We start from the raw sequence: 11,674 nt of genomic DNA, 5'->3' as shown, positions 1-11,674 counted from the left end.
CCAGCCTGATAAGGTCAGGGATGACCAGTAAAACCAGTTAGACATTCTTGGCAACACAGAGCTTTTCTCTCTAAGGGAGCCTGTGCAACAAGGAACAAAATTTGTTCACAAAGGGCTACACATCTTCATTCCAGTTCTTCACCCCCTTTTTAGTTGTGTTCTATTTTATGGGGAAGGGCTACAAATGCCAGAGAGCGTTTCCCCTCCGCATAATACGCTCTACCAGGCCCTAGTCTGGGGCAACTTGTACCACTTGTGCAAGTCCCAGTAACGGACTGAAGCTGTTCTGCTCTTTTTCAGCCTGCAGCAGTGCAAGCCATGCTCAGTGGCAAAGTAATCTCCCTTTACAGGAAGCTCACTGCAGCACAAACGCTGTAATTGGTGTGCTAAAGTCCTCTACTGGGACTGGTGAGTCTCCGGGCACCCTTTGGCAGGTGGTGGTCTCATGAAATAGCACCTCTTGTTCCACCCCAACATCTTCCTTCTCTTTTGGGAAGCAGAAGGCCCTGCTCTTACCCGACTCCCAGTGGCACTTACCAGTACAGTCCTGCTCATGTCGGCAGCGTTACTCCAATTTATATGATGTAGGGGAGAGGAGAGTCCCACTAAGGTGGTCGTCACCTGTAGGACTCCAGACCTGTAAAGGCTCAAGAAGCCCAAGGCCAAGGCTTGCCTCGCAGTTAGGCGCTCGACAACACCACATGCAGTCCATGCTTGGAGCCCTCTGCTTGCCACGGTTCTTTCCCAATTCACAAATCTCCCCTGAGAAAGGATTTAGAAAAGATTTTTATGTCTGGTGGCAGGAAGAGGAGACTACGGCCATGGGGTTAGGACATTTCAGGCCTCTGAGCACAGTAACCCTCCCTGCTCTCTTCCCTTGTATACGTCGCTCTCGGATTTGACTTGCTGCTATGAGGTTCTTCTAATGCTCAGAGTTAATGTTGTCATTGCCGAGCACGTTATAGACGGATACTAGATACACAAACAACTGACACTTTAAATGACAGAACACAGCTGCCCTGGAGAGGTTTACTTTTTTCTGCCAATATGGTGTTATTCGATGTCTTTTTTTTTTTTTTTTCTTCTTTTTAACCATACGTCATTTGTTCTGGTATTGTGAGATCTGTACTTTTTTCTTTAAGTATTTTTCAAACTTATATATATTTTTGTGTCACTTTTGAATTGTTTTCATATGGTTTGCAAAACTTGACAAATTATACTTTTTTGCAGTCGTTTGATTGAAATGTATTTTTCTCTCTCTTATTCCTGTTCTCCAAGAATTTGTGTCCCTATGAGCTTTGAGACAGGGAAGCTTATTTCGGGATCTGTTTTCTGTATAACTTTTGCTAATCTTCCTTCAAGATGCAAAACTAAGGGAGGCTGCAAATAGCGCCAGCCAGCCTCAGTGCATTAGGGGAGTCGGGTTTTGCTCACTTGAAGCTCCATTTAGTGCTGCTGTCCTTCGGAAGCTGTTTCACGTGACAGTGCCACCCGCTAGGCTTCCTTCTGTTTAGTGCCCACATAGTGAAAGCCCCCGCCACTAAAATCTTGGATCACTTGACAAAAAGCACTCAAGATTCTGACCATGTTGGCAAGGTGGGAGTGGAGCAGAAGGGGACACGTCACAGATGCAAGAGGCATCAGAAACTCGTGTCCTCAGAATGCAGGTGCCACACTGGGGGGACAGCTGGAGCTCAGGAGCTCCTGTCTCGGCTAGAGCAGACCTCAGCCTCGCATTGTAATCCCAGCAAAACAACCAGGCTTTACGCTGAGATTGTGGCACAACTACATCAGGGTTAACGAACAACGGATGGCTTGGTTCCATCTGCCTCAAGACACCAAAGGTTTGGGTTTTTCAGACCAGTGCCCCTGTAAGCTCAGCTGTTGGTGAAATCTCACCTGCTGCGAGCTGGACCATGGTATCGAACCTTTGTTTCCCATTGTAAAGACAACCTCTATCCTCACTGCTCACACATCCTCATCAAGCTGTACCTGAGCCAGGATAAAAAGATTTAAAATTCCCAGCAACATGGAGATTAATGGAGTCAGACGAGCCTGCAAGAAGAGCTTAAGTCTTCTGAATTCTGTTGCTGATCCCAGGGGGAAGGGGGAACTACAACTGCTCTGTTACAGGTAGCTACACACAAGATTTTGAGTCAGGCCACCAGCAAGGTAAACTCCTGAGACAGCATTTTGAAAGAAACCACATCCCTGTTAAAGTAACACGAGTTTTGACTACACGTTTCAACATGTGTTCAAGCCAACAGACTTTGTGAGCTGAAAAATGACATTTCCCTTTCAGTAAGGGGCCAAAGAGAGAAAGGTAGCCTCTGAACACCTGAGCATAATCCAGGAGTTCCTGAAACTGGAAATTTGAAACTAGCTTGTATCACGGTTTCCCTAACTGGAAGGACAGGAGCGCCCTAGGCATAATGCTGCACCATGACCTGAAAGCACTTTTTGGAGGCAAGGAGGAGTTAACGAATTGCTGCCACAGATCCAGTGCTCAGGATAGGCACCTGCAGACATACCAATATTCTGCAAAGGAGGGGAGGGCAAAGTGGCTGATTTTTTGTGAAGGTCTAATGTAAAAGGGGGAGTTGGATACCCTGAAATGCTTGACTTGGAGGGAAGCCTTTCAGGCCTTCCACCTTTGCTGGATCAAAGGAACGAACCAGGAGACTTCAACTCCACACAGAAATATAGAGCCAACAACCAACCCTGCCCAGAAAACTAGAACAGGGTTCTATCTGTCAAATGAAAATCCAGCTGGAGAAAAGTTCATAGTGTGTAAAGACACAGCAGAGGGGCCGTAGCTGTTGTCCCATTCAGACTCTTATTCATACTTTCACTACTACATTTTCTTTAATATTCGAAAGCTTGGCAAGCAGAGCACAAACACAACCTGGTAGTTCTCTGCAGAGACTGTGCCAACAAAGGGACCCTCTACCTTGACCGTACATAGTTTCCTTCCTGGCTGGTGGGTGCCTCCTTGGTCAGTGGCCCAAGTCAATGGTACCACGGTCCTCAGCACGCAGGGTGTCAGTGTCTGCCCTCTTCTCTGGAATAGATGAGAGCAAATTGGTGGGCAACTTCCCACAAGTGCTTCCATTTTACAAGATCTGTGGGAGGAATCGCTTATAAGGATTGGCAGCTACTTGTATGATGCTTAACAAACACCCAGCAGCACTAGGCTTTCTCATCTAAACCAAGCCAAGAAAGTTTAGCACTGATATTTGTGGCAATTAGTAATATTGCAGATAATTCATCTGCCCCGTTTGCATGATGGCTGCTGTTACCCTGCACCCACCTACTGGCTGAAACGGTATCTGTTCAGCACTGAATCCTACCCAGCTTGTCACCTTGGTTGGGCTTCTGCTGCAGCCGCTCTGGTCTCTGCGGAAGATGAGAGGGGAGAAAAGCCTTGGAGCTGTGAGCCTGTTCCCTCATGAAGGCGGCAGTTGATCACCAGTAGGACAAGAGCCACAGGGGCGCTGCGTTCAGGCCCTGCTCCATAGAAAAGACATTTTCTTCAGACTCTTTAGGGAGGAGCCTGCCACAGCTCAGGTATTAGAGGGTAGCTTGTGCTGGGGGGGGGGGGGGGGGGGGGGAAGAAAAGTAGGGAAACAGCTGGTCTCCATGACATCCACATGTATGAAGCAGAGGGTAATAGTTGTCAGGAATGGATGAAAAGTAACGTAGGGGCTGGATGAGAAGACAGCACTTAAAGAAAGGAATGAGAGATTTCCTGCTGAACTGAAACACTTCTGCATTAGCAGACTATATTTTGATATCATATAATTGTCACTGGTTGTAATTCTTTTCTCATTTAAAAAAGTTTTTAAGCTAACCAAATATGTATTTCCTTGTTTTGCTTCAAGAAAATAACCTCGGTTATAATGAGCAAGCACCTGCTTTTACTCTGTCCATTGACCTGCCTAATGTTGAGAGGCCTGGTTCAAATGTTTGTACATGGTGAAACCAAGTGAAAAAATAATAATGCACAACTGTTGCTTCCTTACAATTCTGAATGAATTAACTTTTCCGTTGTATCCATTGGATACCCGCTGTGTATTAAACCTAGTGCTTAACAGTGTCTTCTTCCTTTGGTCTATGAATGTGGTTTATTTAGGTACATTACTGGTCCATTTGCTGTCATATATTTCATTAAAAATGAAAGGAACTGCCATGTGTTGATGGTGCAGTTCAGTGGCTTTTCCTTTCATCACTCCAAGGGATACAATACTGTTTGTCATTAGAAAAGAGGCGTGGAGGAAGAGAGCATCGTTAGGAAATTATGTGAAAGGGAGGAGGAAATCAGAACAATATTTGGCTGTGCAGATTGCCTCTGCACTTTGTAACGGATCTGTGGCTTGCATTCCACAGCCTAAGCTTTGTAAGTGGGCAGAAGCTGAGTGCTTATGAAAAGACTCTAGCTTAAAACAGTCGATCTGCTTTAAGGCCAGCGTGACTTTCTTCTTAATACCCTGGCCCTGCAAGGGTTCAGCTGCCAGTTAATTCAACGGTCACAGTAAACTCTCAAGAGGGTCAGACTCCAGGTGCCTGAAGCAGGAGGAGGAACCATCACACTGAACTGCCTCTAGGACGCTGAAAATGTACCATGTTGTAAGAGCACAGTAAGACACCCTAGGCTTCCAGCAGCATGGAACTCCTAGCTGGAATCTCCTAAGAATCTAGATTCTCCACTCAGAAACTTTCCAGTGGAGACTTTCTAGAACTAAGCCTAATTTCAACCAGTTGTTTAGGTTGAAACCCTTGAGACCGAGGTAAGTGCTGATCTCTGTTAAGACAGGTTTTGAAGCTGTAAGAAAAGATACAAAGTGTAACATGCACCAAATTATTTTAATCACAAAACAGTGAGAATACATTCCCTAGGACAAATTATTTCAGAGCATCAAAATGTTTCTACTTGCAAGTGGGTAATATTGTTACTACTCAAATTGCCTTCATTAAGCTTTAAAACGTACACCTCTCTGCAAAGAAGGGGAACCGGGCTGCCCACCTTTTTTTTTCTGTTTGTAGATGGAGCCTGCTGAGCTGTCCCGAGCTTCCCGCTGTTCCGAGCGAGTTCCTTTGCAACCCTCGGAGCAGGGAGGTTCTCGGGGTGTTTGGGGCAGGCGGGGAGCAGCCCGGCCGCCTCATGTACAGCCTCTGCGTGAGATTTGACAAGCACTGACACCATCTCTGGGGGTGTCCAAGGAAGATTCCTGCAGGTTTTCATTTACCTGGAATAAAAAAAAGAAAGCAAAAGGATTTGAATGATTGTTGGAGGTTTAGACTCCATGACTTTTATCAACATTTCAACACAGCTGCCCCGGTAAAGTGCCGCAGTGCCCTGTGCAGCCAGGTGGCCGCTGACTGAGACCGAAGCAGCCAGGAGCGCGGGGCTGAGGCACCCGCTGCGCCCCAGGTGCCGGAGCATCCACGAGCGAGGGATGTGGCTGTTCTTCCCGAATCCTCTCTGGGAAAGAAGGTAACAGAAGCGGCGGGATGCACCCGCGCTACAGCTGGGAACAGATTTCAGAGCTTCCCCAGGCTGCGGTGGGACCCCCCTCGCGCAGGCAGGTGCCCAGGCTGCAGGTGCACACCCCGGCCCCGCTCCAGCGGGAGCACGAGCGGAACGCACCGGGGCACGGCTCAGCCCCCCCCCGCTGCCAGGGCCCCCGCCCGCCCCGGCTGCGTTACCGGCCCGGCCCGCGCCCCCCGCCGAGGCGGCGCCGGCAGAGCCCGGGGCTCGGGGCCGGCGGGCAGCGCCTTTCCCCGGGGAAGGGCCCGGGGCGGGCGGAGCGGCGCGCTGCAGCCAGGCCGCCCGCAGGCGCGGGAGGGGCGGGAGCAGCCCGGGGGGAGCCGGGCCTGAGGTACCGGCACCCGCGCAGCCCCGCAGCGGGCCGGGCCCCCTCAGGGGCAGCCCGGGGCCGCGCCTCCAGGGAGCGCCGTGCCGTGCCGTGCCGGCCCCGCCCCCGGGCGCTGGCGGCGGCCGCGCCGCGCTCCCCGCCCTGCCAGGCCTGCGGGCGCCATGGGGGCCGGGGGGCTGCGGGCGCAGGCGGCGCTGAGCGCGGCCCTGGCGCTGGGGCTGTTCCTGCACCGCACGGGTGAGGCGGGGCCGCCGCCGGGGGGAGGCAGCGGCGGGGCTGGGCCGGGCCGGGCCGGGCCCGTGGGGGAGCGGGGCCGGGGGTGCCGGGCCGGGGGGCGCCGCGGGGCCGGGGGGGACCCTGGGGTGTGGGGGGGGCCCGGGGCGCGCTCGGGACCCCCGCCCGGCGCCGCCTGTCCCCCGGCGCCCCCGCCCCCCCGGCTGCGGCCCCGTGCTGAGGGCGGCGCCCCCGGCCCTTGCAGAGCTGCGGCGGCAGGAGGAGCGCGGGGAGCTGCTGGCGCCGCTGGTCTTCGTGCTCCTGGTGCTGGGCTCCGTCCTGCTGCACGCCAGGGTGTCCCGCATGGATCCGGGCTTCGTCGCGGCGGAGGAGGAGCTGGAGGTACCGCGCGGGGCCCGGCAGCGGCTGCGGCGCCGGGGGGAGGGAGCGCGCGCGGCGGGCGGCTCCGGGCCCCGCACCGCCCTGGGGCTTCGTACCGGCCGTAGGGCCCCGTGCTGCCCGTGGGGCTCCGTACCGGCCAGACGTGGGGCTCCGTACCGGCAGCGGGGCTCAGGCTTGGGCCGTCTCTCACACCATGCTCCTGCCTCAGGTGCACCGTGCCGTTTGAACATGAGTCTTCTCCTACGGAATGTATACGTGACCTATTTCATGTTAACTGCTGCAAAATGGTACACGTGCAAAAAACCCCAAACTGAACGGCGAGCTAGGAAGGGGGGGGTGCGCTCTGCAGCTCCATTTATCCAGCTGTTCATGGATTCGCTGCCCTCTCAGAGGTTGTGTACACAAACAAGTTACAGGGAAGTAAATGGAGATGCAAAATGTCAGTAACTGAGATAGAGTCTGCTCGGGCACACCGCCTTATAGATTGTGTAGGACAAAAGCGTTACCAATTTTAATCATCCATCATTAATGTAATTGTTGGCTTTGTTATGAACAAGTAGCACTGCTTGTACTGAAAAGGCATCGTTGTTGTGTTTGTAAGTGAAGTCTAACCGTGTTTATTTTTGCCCCCAAGTGTAGCACTGGGATCACTGTGGGATCTTGTCCGCAATTATTTCTGCCTCTGTGCAAGTGCTCTTTTTGATGGCTGCAGGAGTAGCCTGTTCGCTCTTGCTCTACCTTAACTGTCTGCAGCTTCTGTAGGGATTCTAAGGAATTATTTTCTTTAACCTTCCTAACGCCAGAGATAACCAGCAGCGTGTAGCTGTTAAATAAAAGGATCCAGACAGCTCAGCTGTACCAAGACAGCAGAAACAAAACCTCCTTAGTTCCTCCCTTTCTCTTTTTTTGTAGGCAGGCAAGAGTGAAGAACAAAGCCTGGTGACACCCCAAGTTCCAAGTAATATTAAGATGCAACGCTGCGGTTACTGCATGGTGAAGGTAGGCATTTATAATGTGCTAGAAGAGGATAGGATGATCAATTTGCAAGCTTACATTTTCTGGCAACATCTTTGTTCAGCTCCTGTTGCCAGTGTTTTTCTGCTCTGACATTGCTGCTCACTGCTCAGTGGTTTGGAGGTGCAGCAGATCTGATTAATTCTGTCAAAGGGTCTCTCTCCTGCTGAAAAACTCACAGAAAAAGTAAATACAACTAGCAAACTAGATTCTGATACAGCCCTTAATTGAGAAGTGATCCAAATAAATTGCATAGCTAAAGATGTAGTAGTGATGAACGCTGGAATGTATGCTCTTTTTCCAAGGCTGAAACAAGTTCCTGCTGGCTTACAGAAACAGGGATCTTTTGCCATGGGAAAACGTATTCTACGTTCTTACTGCCGTGTCAATCAGAGCTTACAGTATTGTTAAAAAGGTTATTTTGAAAGTATCTTGATAGTCAGAAAGGCAGGTGAGCATGACATATGAGAACTGTTGGTAGCTGTGAGCTTGTTTGGAAGCCCAAAGCCAACAAAACATAAGGCTAAATTGTAAAAGGTAGCATGAAAGAAAAATTAGAGCAATTAAATTAGCTCTTAAAACACTGCCTAAAGCCTAGAAAGGCCTGTTTTCAGAGTGATCCCTATCAGTTTAATAAAATCAAGCATTATCCCAGCTTCCGTAAATTCCTGAAGAGTATCTACTGGGAGAAGTGAGCTTATTGTAAAAGAAAAAGCTGGCAAAACATCGATATGCTTCAGGGAACAAATCCTAGGAGGTGCTACTTTTCTCAGCCAGGTCTTTCATCTCCTCTGCTCCTGGTACTTCGAGCCACTTTCCTGTGCGTCTTGTATTCACACAGAAGCAGAGAGACTTCCCTCCTCTGTGCAGTCCCGTGAAAACATCCCATCCCTGCCCACTTTATCCAATAGCAGTGGTCCTCGTTTTTCACCTCAATACACCACTCGTGCTTTCCCGAACAGACCGATTGGCTCTATCTCCCTGCTTTGCACACTGGGCTTCCTATAAATAGGTAGCTAATGAGTAAGATGCATAGAGAGAAGTAGTGTGGAGGAGTCGTTTAATCTGAATCTCACTCATGTGGATCTGTGCCAGGGGAATCATGATCCCCTTTAGTTGTGTTTAGCAATGTTTATGTTGTGCTGTTATCTCAAAACGGAGTGCTTTTAGGACAGTACTGCTGTGGAGGAAGACAGTTCTGCGCTATGTTCCCTTCTACTGAACGGGGAGTTGAACAGCAGTGGACTAGTGCTGACGGGTTTTTTCCTTTTTGTTTGTTTCTGTTTTGCAGCAACCAATGCGAGCCAAGCACTGCCAGCTGTGCCGGCACTGCGTCCGGCGTTATGACCATCACTGTCCCTGGATTGAGAACTGTGTAGGAGAGAAGAATCACCGCCTCTTCATAATCTACTTGAGCGTGCAGCTTGTGGTTCTGCTGTGGGGGGGTCACGCTGCTTGGTAAGGCCTGGAGGTGGCACTTTGTCCTTTAAGACTGTTGAAAGTTGAGTGCTCCTGGAGCCCCACCGAAGCGTTTATGTGAAAGGTAGCGGTGACTGGATTGGCTTTGTGTCTTCACCCTCTTCTGCATCCTGGAGCCCCCTAATCTGCTGAGGGACAACACAGCTGATCAATAGTTGAGCAGGATTTAATAATTTAGGTTTCGTTGTTCATCTTTGTTTTAAGCTTAAATTAGCAGAATTAACAACAGTACAAAAGCTGACTAATTTTGTTTCAGTTACTGTGATACTGTCTTTGTTTACAAAGCCAAGTACTGGAAACTCCAGCAGGGTTTCAGCTGTGTGCCTGTTGGGGAGAGGAGTTAACAGAAGGCATCTGTCTCTCTCCGCTGTCAGGGGAACCAGCATCCTTTAAACTTCTTAGATTTTATGTCACGCTGGTGCAGTCTCTTTAAGAGTTTATAGTATATTAACTCTCTGAGGTTCACAATTCACAGAAGGTCATTAGTTATGAATTGAATTTAAATGTGCCATAAAGTTTGCTTGGCTCATGTAAGTAGTTATACATCTTTAACCGCAAATTTATTTCTCTTTGAATTGAAAGGTCAGGCCTCTACTTTGAACAGTCCTGGGACTGGCTGTGGCACAACATTTTCCTCCTAATGTCCTTCCTCCTGATGGCCATATTCAGCATTGTTGTCCTGCTGCTGCTTGTGTCACACCTCTATCTGATCTCATGCAACACCACCACCTGGGAATTCATGTCACATCATCGCATCTCCTACCTGCAGCACTCCGAGTTGGAGAATCCCTTTGACCAAGGGGTAATCCTCAATCTCTGGAGATTCTTCTGTTCATGCCACCTCACTGCATGGGAGAAAATCTATTTTCACAGGAACAATGAGCCTGTCTAGTCACGGTAGCAGTGACCTGGTAGAGTGCCAACACAGCTGCAGGTTGCTGGGTAAAGCTTTGCTAACACAATTGCTGCCATTGCCTTGCAGGGGACTTTAGTACATCATGAACTACAGGACCCGTTCCACAACCTGTTTGTTATGCAAATTACATTTAAAGGATAGTCAGGATTAATTTTTTTATATATGAGTAACACTGTTGTTAAAGGCAACACACTGGTTCTGGGAAGGCCAGCAGAGGTGATTTCTGAACCAAGCAAAAGGTATCCCTCTCTCTAAATTCACTTCCGTTCGTTAACTGCATCCGCGTCTCTCCAGAAGAGATGCAAGAGTAGTGTGAGGATGCATGTTCATTTCTCTTCCCCAAAGTTTCCCCTCTCGCTGCTAAGGAACAGCAGCTATTACAGACAAAACCAGCCAGAATCAATATAATTCCTGTGGCCTTTCTTCAGTGTAATTCTCACTGTGAGAACCGCAGTGCCTTTTGTCAGTAGTGTTGGGCATGTAATAGAAATATTTGAGTAAATATTTGGAAAGTCAAAAGCAAATTTCATTTTGACCACATGCCTCAGCTTAATGCTTTCCACAAAGATTTGAGGCTTAACAGTGTTAATGTGCATGAGAAACAGCTGTAAGGCACCAAATTCAGCTTATGAGATAATTAGCTTGTACTGTGTGATGCTCTGACCAGCTTGCTAAGTGGTTGGTTTTAAGTTGATGGTGCTATTAAGGATTCATGGACTATTTTGAATCAATTCAGCAAAGAATGGTTTCTTTAGACAGAAAAGCATTGCTTGCCTACTTAATTATTTCTGCAGATGCCTTTACTGTAGCTTGTGGAGAGAGAACCAGCAACGGAGGTGGGTACCTAACTGCCTGGCTCAGGTAACACGGCTGGCAACACTACTACCCCAACACACTAGTAAAACTTTAGTAAAAGAATACAAAGTTTCAAGGCAAGAGGAAAGATTCTAGGACCCATTTGTTTCATTGCGAGGAGGGGGCGGTGACAGCTTTCTGGGATAGCAGCACGCTTACTAGTTTTCCATTGTAGTAAGCGGTCGTACTTCCAAGTTTCCATGCAGAACTAAAAGGAAGTTTGGGATGACCAATTTTAGCTTTAAAAACAGAAAAGGCTCTGGTGTGAATTTTAATCCTGGTCCTTTTCTGTTTAAAAAACAGCACCATGACAAAACCTTAGTTAAAATTATTTTCTGCCTTAATTGCCTTGGCTCAGGAATTAACACCAGCTCAAGAGCACATCTGGCAAGCTGGTAGGATGCACTCAGGGTTTAACTGATGAGCACTTACGAAAGGACACTGTAAATACATCATGATAGTCCAAAAGCAGTTTAAAAACGGCAGAAGGATTCCTTCTTCTGACCAACCCCGGAGTTTGTAATCTGTGTCCTGTCTGGCTTGTTCAGGGTAGAAAATCCTACCAGAGGGATATCAGAACGCTAAGAATTGTCTTCCTAACAATGGTACGCCATCCAGAAAGGATTCTGCAGCATGTTTGTGTCAGCGTGGTACCTGCTGAGGTATGGCTCACCTGCCAAAACAGTTTTTGCTCTGTTTGGTGGTTGTTTTTAAAATGCACTGGGATAGTAATGTACAGTCTTTTTTACTCTACTATAAATGATAAATTAAAAGAGTAAATATGCCTTTTTTGGTTCTTTATGCCTCTCCCTTTGAGCCCAAGTTCTAGGTTTCACCTCTGCTAACAATTCAGTCCTACTTACCACTTTACAGAGGCCTTGACCTTCAGAATGAGTCACAAAATACGCTGAGGGGCCAA

The 11,674-nt window shown here is 48.8% G+C and overlaps 1 protein-coding gene across 1 annotated transcript; it reads left to right on the top strand.

Moving 5' to 3' along the window:
- Nucleotides 1-5,943: 5,943 nt before the first annotated feature.
- On the top strand, nt 5,944-11,540 carry ZDHHC12 (zinc finger DHHC-type palmitoyltransferase 12). Its single transcript, XM_055721071.1, has 5 exons — nt 5,944-6,113; nt 6,355-6,491; nt 7,404-7,490; nt 8,797-8,963; nt 9,567-11,540. The coding sequence occupies exons 1-5, from the start codon at nt 6,038-6,040 to the stop codon at nt 9,874-9,876; spliced, it is 777 nt and encodes a 258-aa protein (XP_055577046.1). The 5' UTR covers nt 5,944-6,037; the 3' UTR covers nt 9,877-11,540.
- The last annotated feature ends 134 nt before the right edge of the window (nt 11,541-11,674 follow it).

Source organism: Falco cherrug, chromosome 9 (genome assembly GCF_023634085.1).
Source record: "Falco cherrug isolate bFalChe1 chromosome 9, bFalChe1.pri, whole genome shotgun sequence".
Classification (NCBI taxonomy): domain Eukaryota; kingdom Metazoa; phylum Chordata; class Aves; order Falconiformes; family Falconidae; genus Falco; species Falco cherrug.
This window is presented reverse-complemented; position numbering and strand designations above follow the sequence as displayed.

Coding starts and splice junctions, on each gene's coding strand:
- ZDHHC12 (XM_055721071.1), top strand. CDS start 6,038: ATGGGGGCCGGGGGGCTGCGGGCGCAGGCGGCGCTGAGCGCGGCCCTG. Junction 6,114..6,354: donor GCTGTTCCTGCACCGCACGG/GTGAGGCGGGGC, acceptor CGGCCCTTGCAG/AGCTGCGGCGGCAGGAGGAG. Junction 7,491..8,796: donor GCGGTTACTGCATGGTGAAG/GTAGGCATTTAT, acceptor TCTGTTTTGCAG/CAACCAATGCGAGCCAAGCA.